Source organism: Simochromis diagramma, unplaced genomic scaffold (genome assembly GCF_900408965.1).
Source record: "Simochromis diagramma unplaced genomic scaffold, fSimDia1.1 OVJJ01000603.1, whole genome shotgun sequence".
Lineage (NCBI taxonomy): Eukaryota > Metazoa > Chordata > Actinopteri > Cichliformes > Cichlidae > Simochromis > Simochromis diagramma.
The window spans coordinates 19,369,895-19,383,944 of NW_024387414.1; the positions used below are offsets into that span (position 1 = coordinate 19,369,895).

The 14,050-nt window shown below is 42.0% G+C and overlaps 1 protein-coding gene across 1 annotated transcript in view; it reads left to right on the plus strand.

Moving 5' to 3' along the window:
- sbf2 (SET binding factor 2) overlaps positions 1-14,050 on the plus strand; it is a 110,030-nt gene that overhangs the window by 32,935 nt on the left and 63,045 nt on the right. Inside the window, 1 exon segment of the mRNA XM_040011959.1 lies at positions 11,077-11,214. Coding sequence (XP_039867893.1) covers positions 11,077-11,214 — 138 coding nt within the window.

Genomic DNA, 14,050 nt, shown 5'->3' on the forward strand with positions numbered 1-14,050 from the left:
TTTTCAAGCCGCTTGTGGTGAGCTGCCTGGTTTTCATTTATGCAGTGTTTTTGAAGTAAAGTATTTGCCCTCAAGCAAAGCTGTCCTTTGCGAGCTTGTGGTGAGACTGTGCGTGGCAATTAAAAAAAAAAACAACAAAAAAAAAAACTCTTTACGTTTTTGCTTGAAATACATGTTGTAGCGGGGTCCTTTTCCAGTGTTACATTTCCTATTACACATGTGGCATTTATGAAGCACGGAATTCTGTGTACATTACTGCATTAGTGTTTGCCATATTTGCTAGATGACTCTTACTTCACTGCCTGACTTGACATTTTTTTCTTTTTTTTTTTACATGCTGTGCTCTATCATGGTTGTCTAAAAATAATCTATCTTTAAAATGAACCATATGTCTCCTGTATTACATAACAGATCTGTAAAGTAAACCAGACTTTCAAACTAGCAGAGCTGAGGAGATCAGATGTCACCTCAGAGGCTTTTGTGATGCATCTGGGCTGCAGTAAAGTGAATTAAGTCACTGTAACCATGGAGAAGTGTTTGGGAGTTATGGTGTGGGAGGTTTTTTTTCTTCTTTTGTTTGTTTTTTTGTTGACTGTTTCATTTCCTGTCATCATCTTGGTGTCCTTGAGTGAAGGAGATGAGGTGTGTGTGTGGGGTGGACGTAAGCATGTTTGTTCGCTCGCAGCCATCTCTGGTTGTTTTGTCCGTTGCTCATCCTGCAGACCTGATAAAGATGGAATCCTGGCTAGGCTGCACGCCGCTGACCTTCTCACCCCCCGGCCAGCCCCTGACACCTTGCACTTCACTTTCCGTCATTGTGTTGTCTTCCTGGCATGCTTCCATAAGAATGGGGAAAGAGCAAGGTAGAGGGAAGAGGATGATGGAAGCACATGGTGTAGGGCACATCTGCTGCTAGATTTTTCTGGCAGCATTGTCTTGGAATTCTTTAAAAGTTGAAGTTGTTGGTTTTTTTGTGTGTTTCCTTTCAGTAACACCTGCTTTAGGATGTGAGAACAGTTATTTTTGGGAATGCAAATGTTAGTGTGTGTGAACTCAGCTTCTGTGTTTTGTATGTGTTGTCATTTTAAAAACCGCCCATATTTCTGCATTTTCCGGGACTCTCCCTCTGTCTCATACACAAAAAGTCGCCTATGTGATTAGAGGATTGTAGAGGAAAATATTTTCCTTTTTCTCTCATCCACTTTGGGTCATTCTTGTTGACGATCAGATTAGAGGAGACAGCTCGGTCTATACACATTTTATTGCTCCGGAGCGAAAACATGCGAGAACTTTTGGATGTAGTAACCTAACCAGAGTATGAAATAATTCTCTCGTGGAGGATTTGCGGGACAGAGTTCATTTGTGGTGACGGGAACTCTTTCAAGGTTTTATGACCCTTCAGAGTCTGTTTGTATTTCTCCTAGTACAGGACTCTGAAATGTTGTGGTCATAATGAAAACACTTAAACCCCACTTTCCAGTCATGTTTCAATTGTGTCATATTGGTGGAAAACAAAGCTGATATCGTTGTCTCTGACTCTTTTTCCTTAGTCATCGTTAGTAATGGCGGCTGCCCCTGTTTAAGCTGGCCGCACCAGCCTAAGCAAGCTTTAATCACTTGTCATAATATAAGAATGTTGCCGTGTCTTGTTCAGGCAATGCAGCTGTGTTCCTTCTTTTTTTCTCTCTCTCTTTCTTTTGATTGGTGCTGTGACGATGCTTACCAGGTCAGACTGCATATCTAATATCACTGACTGAGGTGGTGAATTGTGGGGTTGGGAGTCAGTCATGCTGGGCTGTAGCATATGATGCGACGTGGTAGGTTTAGCTGGAGGGCTGCAGTCAGCTCGCCTCTGACATCAGCAGAGCAAGTGTGTCCCAGAGATCCTTTGTCATTTGACTGAGATCTAATTTTGGACCAGGAGATGTCCTTTCTCTTAGCTGTATAAAGGCTAAACTGTTAGCACGTGTTGCTCTGTAATTGATTCCCGTGTCATGCTATAGGTCAGTGTGTAGCCTATGTCTGATCCTGTCAGTCAGTGCTTTCACCTTTTGTTACCTTCTGCTTGGTCTCTGGCATCTATCTGTCCTATATAGCAGTTACTGTTTCTGTTTGAAGAATGTAGCATAGAAGGAAACAAATGCACTTTTGCAGGCAGACCTAAACTTCTACATAAAAGTTCAGTTTGTGGTTAGCTTCTGGATCTGAAAAGTGAATCCAGCAAGGATGTTCCCCAATTCTGAATTCCTGCTAATAGCCTGCAGAGGGTAACTCCATTCATGGCAAAGAACCCCCCCCCCATTCTACCTGATCTGTGACCTCAGTAAACATTTATCTTACAAGATTATTGTCTCGGTTGTTAGTTTCACATCTCACTGACACAAACTGTTTAAGTCATGGTCCCCATCAGAGTCAAAGCATGACAAAGCATGGTCTGGTTTAAGGCTGCCATGCCTTGTGATTGAAGAGCTGCTGCCATATGAAGCTTGAGTGTACCACAGTTTCTCAGTCGACCCCTCGCTCATCACATCAGGTTCCAAACCGGGATGCAGTGGTGAACATGCTTAGTGCCTAGCTCCTCCCCCTTGTGAGTGTGGACGCTTCATCTCTTTGCTCTCTAAATGCTTTGCTTCTTTTATTGATTTTTACCGATTTTTATGCTGATTTTTTCCCTTTTTTCCGTATGAGCTTACCTGCGATAGCTTCTGGACACTTATAGATCATTAGGACTAAAGTGTTCTTAACAGAAACAGCAACATTTTTATAGTTACCTTATCCTCAGCGCTCCGTGTGTCTGTGGCCTAGACACAGCTGAAGCCTGATTACAGCGTCTGGGCACCGAGCAGCCTCAATAGCCTAGAAAGGTGCTAACCGCTAGGCTAACTAGCAACAAGATGCCTTCCCTCTCCACAGATGACTACCACAGCCTCCTGCAGAAGATTGCAGCACTGGAGACAAAAATTCATCGCTTAGAAGTAAACGTGGAGGTAAATGGACTGTGTGGAAATGAAACAACCTTGCCTTTGACTCAAAACAATGGCGATGAGCAAGCTAGCACACAGCTAAGGAGCACAGATAACATGACCAAGAAAGTAGACTTTGTGCACTATTATAAATCCTCAAGTGATAATCCCCCCTTGGACTGTCTTGGTGCAAAACCAAGACATAAATCATGTCTCCTGGAAGAGGGAGGACGTATCGCAGGCAGGGCACAGCGAGCTGAAATCTCTGAAACCGACTGGCCTTCACTTCCTACGAGACAGAGAAGCTCTTCTACCCCTGTACACGAGAGGAAACAGGACTGGACAACCGTGAATAGGAAGGTTAACAACAAACCTTCAAAACAACTGAATGTGAAACTGCAGAACAGATTTGCTCCACTATCAAAGGACCCTGGATCTATATCGGACAACCATCCATCTAAAAGTAGCGAAGTAAGGCCTGAAAATCCACGGGGAAAGCTAAAGGCTAGGCCTGAAACGCTGATTGTGGGTGACTCTGCCGTAAAGGATGTACAAAGCATGTGCGGTAAGAACACTAAAGTCCTCTGCTTTCCTAACGATATGGTCAACATCCTGAAGGAGAGAATTCTTCAAATTGCAGATGAATATCCAACTGTGACAAACATTGTCCTGCATACAGGGTCAAACGATGTGTCCAAACAACAATCGGAGGTTCTGAAACGGGACTTTATTGGATTATTAAACACTGTAAACTCTCTGAATGCAGCTGTATTCATCAGTGGGCCTGTATCGCCGGTCAGAGGAGGAGACGAGAGATTCGGCAGGTTGTTTACACTGAATAAATGGCTTATATCAGCATGTGCTGACCACTCAGTGCATTTTATCAACAACTTTAATATTTTTTGGGAACGCAGGCATCTGTTTAAAGCAAATGGATTTAATTTTAACAAGTCAGGGGTGAAACTGTTCACCTCCAACTTGTTTTATTCCATACGTCATCCATCTGTGCTTGGTGCCAAGGCTGAGATAAACGAGGAGTTATCTCATAAAGAGGAACAAACAGTACTCCAAGAACAGACAAAGCCCAGCAGAAACCTTGAGGAGGAGCTCCATCTGCCCCCACCCGGGAAGAGCCTCAGAAAGGAGAGACATCTGAGGCAAGAAGAGGCAAGAAGAGGGGTCCCTATTTGCCTCCAACTCTCTCAACAACACCAACGACCAGGACCAGGATCTTCCCCAGTCCCCCAAACCCCTGACAGGCCATCACCCCCATCACCCTCCTCCCCCTCCCTTTCTCCCTCCTCCCCACACCTGAAATTCACTGAAGAGATGATGGAGCGGGTCAATGCTGGGCTCAGATCTACCCCCCGGCCCAATCCCTCTTTGTCCCCCATAAACCCCCCACCAAAGCAGCCAAAGGTTCGCCACCGAGCCCCACCCTCAACAGAGCAATCGAAGTCACATTGCCCAGCCTCGCCCCCCTTAGTTCCTCCTTACCACCTTCATGCTTTGTCTCTGCAGTCTGATGTGTGATGTGTGGAGGGTCCGGGCTGCGAGGATTATGGCAGTGGTGACTTTTCCCAGGAGAAGCTGGGACCCTGTTTACTAGAAGGTTTTAAAATCTCTGTACTTTTAGGTGACAGAAGGAGACATGTGGCCTGGTCAAAACACAGAGAGCTGCACTCTAAAAGATCTTTAAATATAGTAAACATACCTTGTGTGCCACAGACTGCTCCCAAACATGAGGGGACAAGTAATGCCTCTAAAACACTTAAGTTGGCTTTATTAAACGTTAGATCTTTAGCTGGGAAAACATTTTTAATTAATGATTTAATCACTGAGCACAGCCTTGATTTTATGTTTTTAACTGAAACTTGGTTGGACCAAAGTAACAGTGGAGCTGTTCTCATCGAGACGACCCCTCCTAACTACAGTTTTATCAGTGAGGCCAGGGTGAGCAGGAGAGGAGGAGGGGTTGCTGTCTTATTTAATGAATCATTTCAATGTAAGCAGCTATCTCCTGGAAGTTTTCAGTCTTTTGAATATGTGGCTTTACAGCTGAAGGCCCCATCCAAAGTTGTGTTTCTTAATGTTTACAGGCCTCCCAAATACTGCACAGACTTTTTTAATGACCTCAGTGAACTGCTTTCTGTGATCTGTGTTGATTTCGACTGTGTAATTATTGTTGGGGATTTTAACATCCATGTGGACAACCCTCAGGACAAAGGGACTAAAGACCTGAGTAACACTCTGGGCAACTTTGGGCTGACTCAGCATGTAACAGAGGCCACACATAATAGAGGACACACTCTTGACCTACTGATCTCCAAGAGCCTGAGCATTTCAAACATTACTGTGTCTGATGTGGGCTTATCTGATCATTACTGTGTTTTCTTTGAAAGTAAAATCTCAGCCCACACAAATATATCAACAGCAGTGATCACAAAACGGTGTATAACTGAAGACAGTAGTGAGATCTTTAACCAGGTCTTCCCATTAACACCTGACCTGTCCAAAGGTTCAGTCAATGAGCTCGTCAATAGCTTTAATGCAAAAATGTTAAATGTAATGGATACTATTGCCCCCATTAAGGTGAAGGTTATCTCTGGAAGGAAAAAGTCTCCATGGAGAAACTCCACACTAGTGAAAAATGAAAAAAGAGAGTGTAGGAAAGCTGAGCGCAGATGGAGAAAAACAAACCTCCAGGTTCATTATGACATCTATAAAGAGAAACTTCACAATTATAATTTACAACTGAGGAGTGCAAGAAGGTCCTACTTCTCTGACATCATCACTAAAAACAGCCATAATGCTCGGGTCTTATTTTCTACAGTTGACAGGCTAACAAACCCTCCTGTGCCAGTGGCAGCTGAACTTCATTCAACCATGGCCTGCAATGACTTTGCCAAATTCTTCACAGACAAAATCCAAAAGATTAGACAAGCAGTTGGTACATCAACAGCAGATCCAGGATATATACTGTGTCCACCGAAAAACTGTTTAAACACCATCAAACAGTTTCACCCAATTAACAGCAAAGACCTGGAGGACATCTTAGGTCAACTGAACTCCTCCTCTTGCTGTTTAGATGTCCTGCCAACAAGTTTTTTCAAAAAGGTCTCAAAGACTTTAGAGTCAGACCTGTTACAGATCGTCAACTTTTCCTTAATGTCAGGTGTGTTTCCAGAGCCACTAAAAACTGCTGTAATCAAACCTATACTGAAAAAGGACAATCTTGACAAGACACAAATGAAAAACTACAGGCTGATCTCAAATCTCCCATTTTTAAGTAAGATCATTGAAAAAGCAGTTTCTCAACAGCTCAATTACTTCTTAAAACAGAATAACTGCTACGATGCCTTGCAGTCAGGTTTTAGACAGAACCACAGCACTGAAACCGCTCTGACAAAAGTGTTTAATGACATATGTCTGAACACAGACAGTGGAAAAATGTCAGTCCTAGTTTTGCTGGATCTCAGTGCAGCATTTGATACAGTTGACCACAACATATTACTCAAACGACTGGAGAACTGGGCAGGTCTCTCAGGAACTGTACTAAACTGGTTCAAAACATACTTAGAAAACAGGAAATACTTTGTATCAATAGGTAACTTCACATCCGAGCAGACAAGTATCACATGTGGAGTTCCCCAAGGTTCCATCTTGGGACCCCCTCTGTTTAACATTTACATGCTCCCACTGGCACAGATTATAAAGAACAACAAAATAAACTACCACAGCTATGCAGATGACACACAAATATATATCACAATGTCACCAGGAGACCGAGGCCCTGTACAGGCTCTTGGTAAATGCATTGAGGAAATTAATGACTGGTTGTGCCACAATTTTCTCCAACTAAACAAAAACAAAACTGAAGTAATAGTCTTTGGCGCCAAAGAAAAACGATTACAGGTCACCAGAGAACTTCAATCTATACATCTAAAAACCACAAACCAGGCGAGAAATTTGGGTGTAGTGATGGATGCAGACCTAAACTTAGAAAAACACATTAAGACAATAACAAAATCAGCTTACTATCACCTCAAGAATATTTCAAGGATAAAAGATCTGATGTCTCAACAGGACCTGGAAAAACTAGTCCATGCATTCATTTTTAGTAGGCTTGATTACTGTAACAGCATCTTTACAGGTCTACCTAAAAAATCAGTCAGACAACTACAGCTCATTCAGAACTCTGCTGCTCGAGTCCTCACTAAGACCAAAAAAGTGGACCACATCAGTCCAGCTCTGAGGTCTTTACACTGGCTGCCTGTCCGTCAGAGGATAGACTTTAAAGTTCTGATGCTGGCCTATAAAGCTCTGAATGGTTTAGGACCAAAATACATCAGTGACCTCCTAACCCAGTATGAACCTTCCAGATCCCTCAGGTCATCTGGATCCGGTCTTTTATCAGTTCCCAGAGTCAGAACCAGACATGGAGAAGCTGCATTCAGCTTTTATGCTCCTTATATCTGGAACAAACTCCCAGAAAGCCTCAGATCAGCTGAAACACTCAGTTTATTTAAATCCAGGTTGAAGACTCACCTATTCTCAGCTGCATTTGAATAAAGCACCAAATCCACACTTTTAAGCTTAAATTTCAAAACTTACACTAACTACTGATCTTATCTATTTCTGATTTTATCTGTTTTGATTTTATATACTGTTTTGTTTGTTTGTTTGTTTGTTTGTTTGTTAAGTGGGATTAGAGCTCTGGGTAGCTCCCCAGCTGGGTCTAGACTGGGTCTAGAGAGTATTTTAAATTCAGGGAATTTAAAATAGAAAGTAGCTCGTCCACAGAAGGACTGGTAGCTCCCCTTACGATAAGGGTTCAGATCGCGTGAACAGGTGTGGGATTAGAGCTCTGGGTAGCTCCCCAACTGGGTCTAGACTGGGTCTAGAGAGTACTTTAAATTCAGGGAATTTAAAATAGAAAGTAGCTCGTCCACAGAAGGACTGGTAGCTCCCCTTACGATAAGGGTTCAGATCGCGCGAACAGGTGTGAAATGTGTGTGTTTAGTTAGTTTGTTTGTTTGCTTGTTTTAATCAATTTTAAATCATGCTTTTTATTTGTTTTTGTTTCTAATGTCTCTGTAAAGCACTTTGAATCACCTTGTTGTTGAATTGTGCTATACAAATAAATTTGCCTTGCCTTGCCTTGCCTTGCCTTGCCTTGCCTTGCCAGGCCTCTAAACCAGTCTGTAATACCACATCCATTCTACAGATATTAGACTTCTTGAGTCTGACCTGAAACGATTGCTCTACATTGAAGTTTACACTGCTACTTTTGTCAGTCTGTCAGTTAGCAGTCAGTTCAGTAATAAACTCTACTGACCTGGTCCCATTGGTGGCAGGTATACCCTAACCACAACGCTGTGTCTACAAAGTTTAATTCTGGTATCATTTAGTCTTAAAAATGCAATATTTTTGTTAGGCCACTAAATTAAAACAAAGTCTGCGCTTAAGCCACATTTTATTCACTTCCTTTTTAAAGAGGAATAACTTAAGAAAAGTGTTACTATCGGTATATCCACACTTAATTACAAATCACAGAGGATTTCTTCGGATTGATGTTTACATGCAGTTGATTTAAAATGACAACATTTGTAAAAAGCATTGCAGACCTTCAGACATGCCCTTCCTTTCTAGTAGGTTGCAGAGAGAGACCATCAGTATACTCATCTTACTTGAAATAGTTTTAATCAAGCAAGCAGTCACCATATGTGAACACCTTAGTGTAGGATCCAAACTCAGTTGTTGCACAGGCCTGAAACTTGTAGCGTCATAAGCATTGAGTGTTTAAAACCTCGGAAATGAGACACGTTTTTATAAAAATGCAGCTGCGTAGGATACGTGGAATCACTTTCTTTGTAGAGTCTGAATTGGATCCAGCTACATCAAAGATACACAGTCATGTTTTATGTAGACAGTGATAAGTTGCATGTAAATGGATGTCTGTCTGGAAGCATTGGTCCCTGAATACCATGAAGTTTACTAAACACCAAACTCAGTCAAGTGTCTTTGAACCTGTGCCAGCCCTGAAGTGTCTCTGCAGACCTACAGGAGAGAAACCCCTGACTTAATAAACACTTGTTTAACATTATGGAAGGCAATTCATCATTTCACCATCATCTTTTCATCTGCTGCCTGCATGTCACCGTGTCATAGTCCCCATCTCGCACATATGTTCACCACTACGGAAACACACATGGAGAAATACAACACACACACAGACACACACAGGATGTTATTATCTCCTGTGATCTTCTGAGCTATGTGGTCCCAAATGTGTTTGTCTCTTTTTTGACAACAATGAATGGCATAGTTGGAATACTTTAGGACAGGAGCACAGTTATCCGCACTTGTCCTTGGATCCTGTCTGGCCCGAGCATTCATGCACGCACACACACACACACACACACACACACACACACACACACACACACACACACACACACACACACACACACACACACACACCTCCCCACAATGCAGGTTTAACAGATTTCCTGTGGGCTATTGTATCTGCTAGAAGATGGCATCCTGGTCTGAACCTCCAGGTTGAACAGGCCCCTTGTCCCCCTCCCATCTCTCTCTTTCCTCCCTTCCTCTCTTAATCTCTGTTTTCCAGCCCTCCCCTTTAATTCCCTTTTCTCCTTCTTTTTTTTTTTTGTTTTTAGTTGACCTCTTATCATTTGCTGCCCAAGAGACACTACCTCGTGTACAGAGCCAGCTATCTACCCATCTGTTCATCTGTTTTTGCCCTCAGCTGCCCCTCCTTAACCCGGTCTCCTCTCTTCCTCCATGTGTCCGGTGATCCCCTGCGTAACCCCTGAGGAGCAGTCTAAACACCATTTTCAAAACCAGAGCCAGTTGGGCCTCCTGCAAAAACAAGAGAAGGATCAGACACAAACACTCAACTCTCTGACCAAATGCCTGCCTGCCCCTTATACTTTGGCCCTCTGTGCTCTCGTGTGCCACGTGGCTTATTTATTCCTTTTTCTTTATTTTTTTGGAAGATAAACTATTCAAAGTTTATCTATAAGAACAAATAATTCATCTATTTCTCCAAACAGTGGGCAGGTTTATTTTGAGCTTGAAGAATTGTAAGTGTTTATGTGAAGGCAACATCAACAGCAATTTATGTCTCTAACTATAAAGTCAATAGATTGATAAACCGGTTTTGTCTAACCAAACAACGTATCAGGAGAAGCTTGTTTTTTTTTCCACACTTTGCAGATGTTTTGTGTCAGGATTGGAGATGACTCACGCTGTTGTTGCTCTGGGACCTAAAACCTGTTTAAGATGCTTCTTATTATTGTAATGGTCTCTCTCTGTGCCCACAGTTTTCTAAAAATGGCTCAGTTTTGTCACGCATAGAAAATTATTGATTTGTGTGATACTTAAATCGTCAGTAAACAGGAATGTTTGGAAGTCTAAATAATAAGTCCTTCCAGGAAGATTTTGGGAGAACAGGACTCTCTCATGGAATATCTAAACCTCTGTCCAAACTTATACCCTGGACAGTCTGAATCAATAAAACGGTGTAACAGAGAGGTCCGCCTTTCAGATGTGTTGTTTTCTTAAATGATGATTCATCATTTAAAAATCTGAATAAGAAATTGGGACAGTAGGATAAATAAATATTTGTTGTTATTCTCAGTTTTAGCTATGATTTAATGTATAAAGTTGCTTAATTCCTGTTTTTTGTTTTGGAGTTTTTTGTCCCTGTAAGTTTTGTGTGCGACATTTCCTCTCATGCTCAGACCTTCAATTAGAACGGGCACCATCGCTGACGATTTTTAAAGAAAATAAATTCTGAACATGCCACTTCCTGCTCTGTGGCATGCATAGGAGATGAAATTGCAACCCCAGAGCAGGACATCCTGTCTTTGCTCTTTATGGGGGCGTTGGGATTCAGCTAGGACCTGCTGCAGTATTTCACAGTAATTTGAAGGTTTGATTGGTTTACCAGCAAAAAGTCTCAGTGGGTGTCATAACCACTGAATTTATAAAAAAAAAAATCAAAAGTAACCAAATGTTACTGTAAGTGAGATGTGATTCTGTGGATTCCTATGTGACGTCATTTTACTGTTTTTTGTCTTTTCAGTTCTGCCAGCCTGGAGGCTGGAGGCTGTCCAGAGATCGGAAAGCACCCACCTTCTTCACCGTTGTGCTGACAGATATCGATTCAGACCGACACTACTGCTCCTGCCTCACTTTCTACGAGGCCGAGGTCAACCTGCAGGTACTCCACAGTCTCTACCTTTGACCAAAACGTGGACTACATGAACTCATCTGCAGTCTCATTTCAGCTTAGAGAGTTTCTCCTTTATTCCCTGCTCAGTCTGAACCCACCACCGTTTACAGATCCACACAAGCATGTCATGTGTAAAGTGGAGTGGACAAGAACCCGTTGGCGACAGTATTCAATTTTACTAGAATTGCAGCAGAAGCCTTCAAACAAGCATTATGTGCCACTGAGTAAAAGAGAGAAATCATAACGTACTGTTGGAGTTTTTCAGCCTTGTCAACTCACTCGATCGTTTTATGTTTTATCTTAAAAACTTTTGCAAACAGCTGGAAGTGAAATACCTTCCAGCTGCTCTATCTTTGCTTTTTCCTAGTTTTTAGCTTCTTAAATGCTACATTAGCTCCCCTGTTAGCAATCAGTGCAGTGTTAGTGATGTGTTGGCTGTAACCAACATGATCTGATCATCAGTGATCGCATTGATATTTGATCAAAATGTCAGATCGGTGCATCACCTGTAACCCCTTGAGCTGCCATGTGAGCCACAGTAATAATACAAATCTACAGTCACCTGTCCTCTTTAGTAGAAAGCAGTGCATGAGATCATCACCTTGTAAGCCCCTGATATCAAAATGTTGAAGTCGGTTTCTTCCTCCTCCCCAAAACGAGGTCACTGTCATTCTTGTGTGCTTTTCATAACCATTAGACACCCTTAGGGATATGAAGCTTGGGCAATGTGACTTTCTGTTTTCATTTTAGGCTTATTGATTTGCTTTTTGTTTTTTTGCCGTCTTTGGCACTCTTCTTTAGTTCTCAGGAATGCTTGTCGCGTGGTTGATGTCTTCCAGAATGTCGGGCGTTATTATAAAACAGCCTGTTTGCATCCAGCCTAATAAATTGTGACTTGGCCGAGGAAAGACAGGATAGCCTCTGCTCCCCTTCGGCATGTGATTTACTCATGCATACAAGACTGCATTTGATTGCAGATTAGTGGTCACGGCACCAATGTCCAAAACCCCCATAAATTATTGATTACTACAGATTAGTTTCATTGGGATCATTTTCATACTTACCAGTGATCTTGTTAACTTCTCTCCCTGCCAGAGGCCCACACAATACCAAGATAATTGTTTCACTGTGTTGGCCTTTGTTGGAGGCCTTAAATGACTCTTTGTCACTCTGCCCACTGTGACCTCACATCCTTTCGCATGTGGAAGGCAGTCATCAATCACATTCCAGTTATATCAGTTTAACATCTTTGAGGGAAATTTGAAATCGAGCCCCGTAAGAGAAATGTGTCAACTTCAAAATAGCAACGAGTCACTTTGGTGGAATGCCTGAATTCAGCTCTGTTGTAGTGCATCCTTTTCTCATTAGCATTTGAACTTGTTGTGTGAATCACATTATAATTACATTTGTATTAAAGCATGCCTCAGTTTGCATAACTGAGTGCATTTTTCCACTTTGACACATCAAAGTAAAGAAAATAACCTGACAATGGGCAGAAATCTCAATGCTCGCCTCTTGTTGAAGTCTGTGAAAAGCATGTTAGGGTTTACAGATAAGTGGATCACCCTCATTATCCTCATAGTGAAGCTAGCTGTCACTTTCATCCTTTCAGTTCTTACACAATGGCTTTGTGAAGAGTAGGAGGACTTTAGCGACAGGATTTCACTTTAACACGAGGATGACCTCTGGAAATTCTATTTCATGCAGACATAGTTGAATTTTGATAATGCTCCACATATTTACCAGACATGATCGGGCCTACAGGGAGAACTCGTACTATGCTCAAAAAACACATTTTTGAACACTTTTTTTGTGGCACTAGAGGAGTGTAAACGTATGTATAATCACAGAGCAGGTGTGTTTCAACATGTAAACTTTGTTGCCAGGTTGGAAAAGTGGGACTCTTAATTTTTTCACTCAGTCAAAAATCCCACACCTGAAGCAGGTGGTTGTGTGTAAAATAAAGTCAATACAAACTGTTGAGAAACCTCATTTCTGTTTGTTTTTTTGTTGTTTTTATATGTATTTTAATCAGTAATACATGTGCAAGAGTCCCTGATGCCACGTGGAACGCTTCAATCCATTGAGTTATGGACATTGGACCTCTGGGGGTGTCTGGCACTGGGACACTGGCAGCAGATCATTTTGGGGGCCTTGAGAATCGTGTTGTTTTAGCTTTTTTTCCAGTTAAAATGGGTCAAGGCCTTGAACTCTTTGCTATGGTGCTGGTGATGGAGTGATTCTGAAGCAGATTTTGTAATGTTGTCAGCCACATTGTCCTGAAGGGGAGTCACGGAGTGCCTTTTTCCCCAAGCTGGGGGGCATGCTTGTTTTACAATAATATTTAGATGTCTCATGTATGCCCAAGTGCCGTCCTTCTTGGAAAGAATCAGAGCTTCCAAGCAGAGCGTTGCACTGATTTTGATGTTGGCACATAATGTATTAGTTTATAAAGTGCGAAGTTAATCTAATTAATTTTGAAGCTATCTTTAGGCTTTTAAAAAAAGCATGAAAACAATACAGTTTGTCTTACAGTTTAACTGATACGCTTCACTCAAACAGATTAAACTAACTGAGATGTTTGTGTCTGATAGAGAGACACGTGACCGAGATGCGTGTCTGCTTGGTGTAGATTACATGCTGTAGCATAAAGACTGACCCTATAAACGTTTATTATCCACCACACGGCCTTATCTTTTATCTGTCTCGCTCATATTATTCATTAGGTCAGGCTATATTTGGTCTCATCGAGACCATCGGGGTACCTCAAACATTCCAGCGTTCACTTCAGAGCGCTGAAGATCTTCTTGAAACGTGAGGGTGT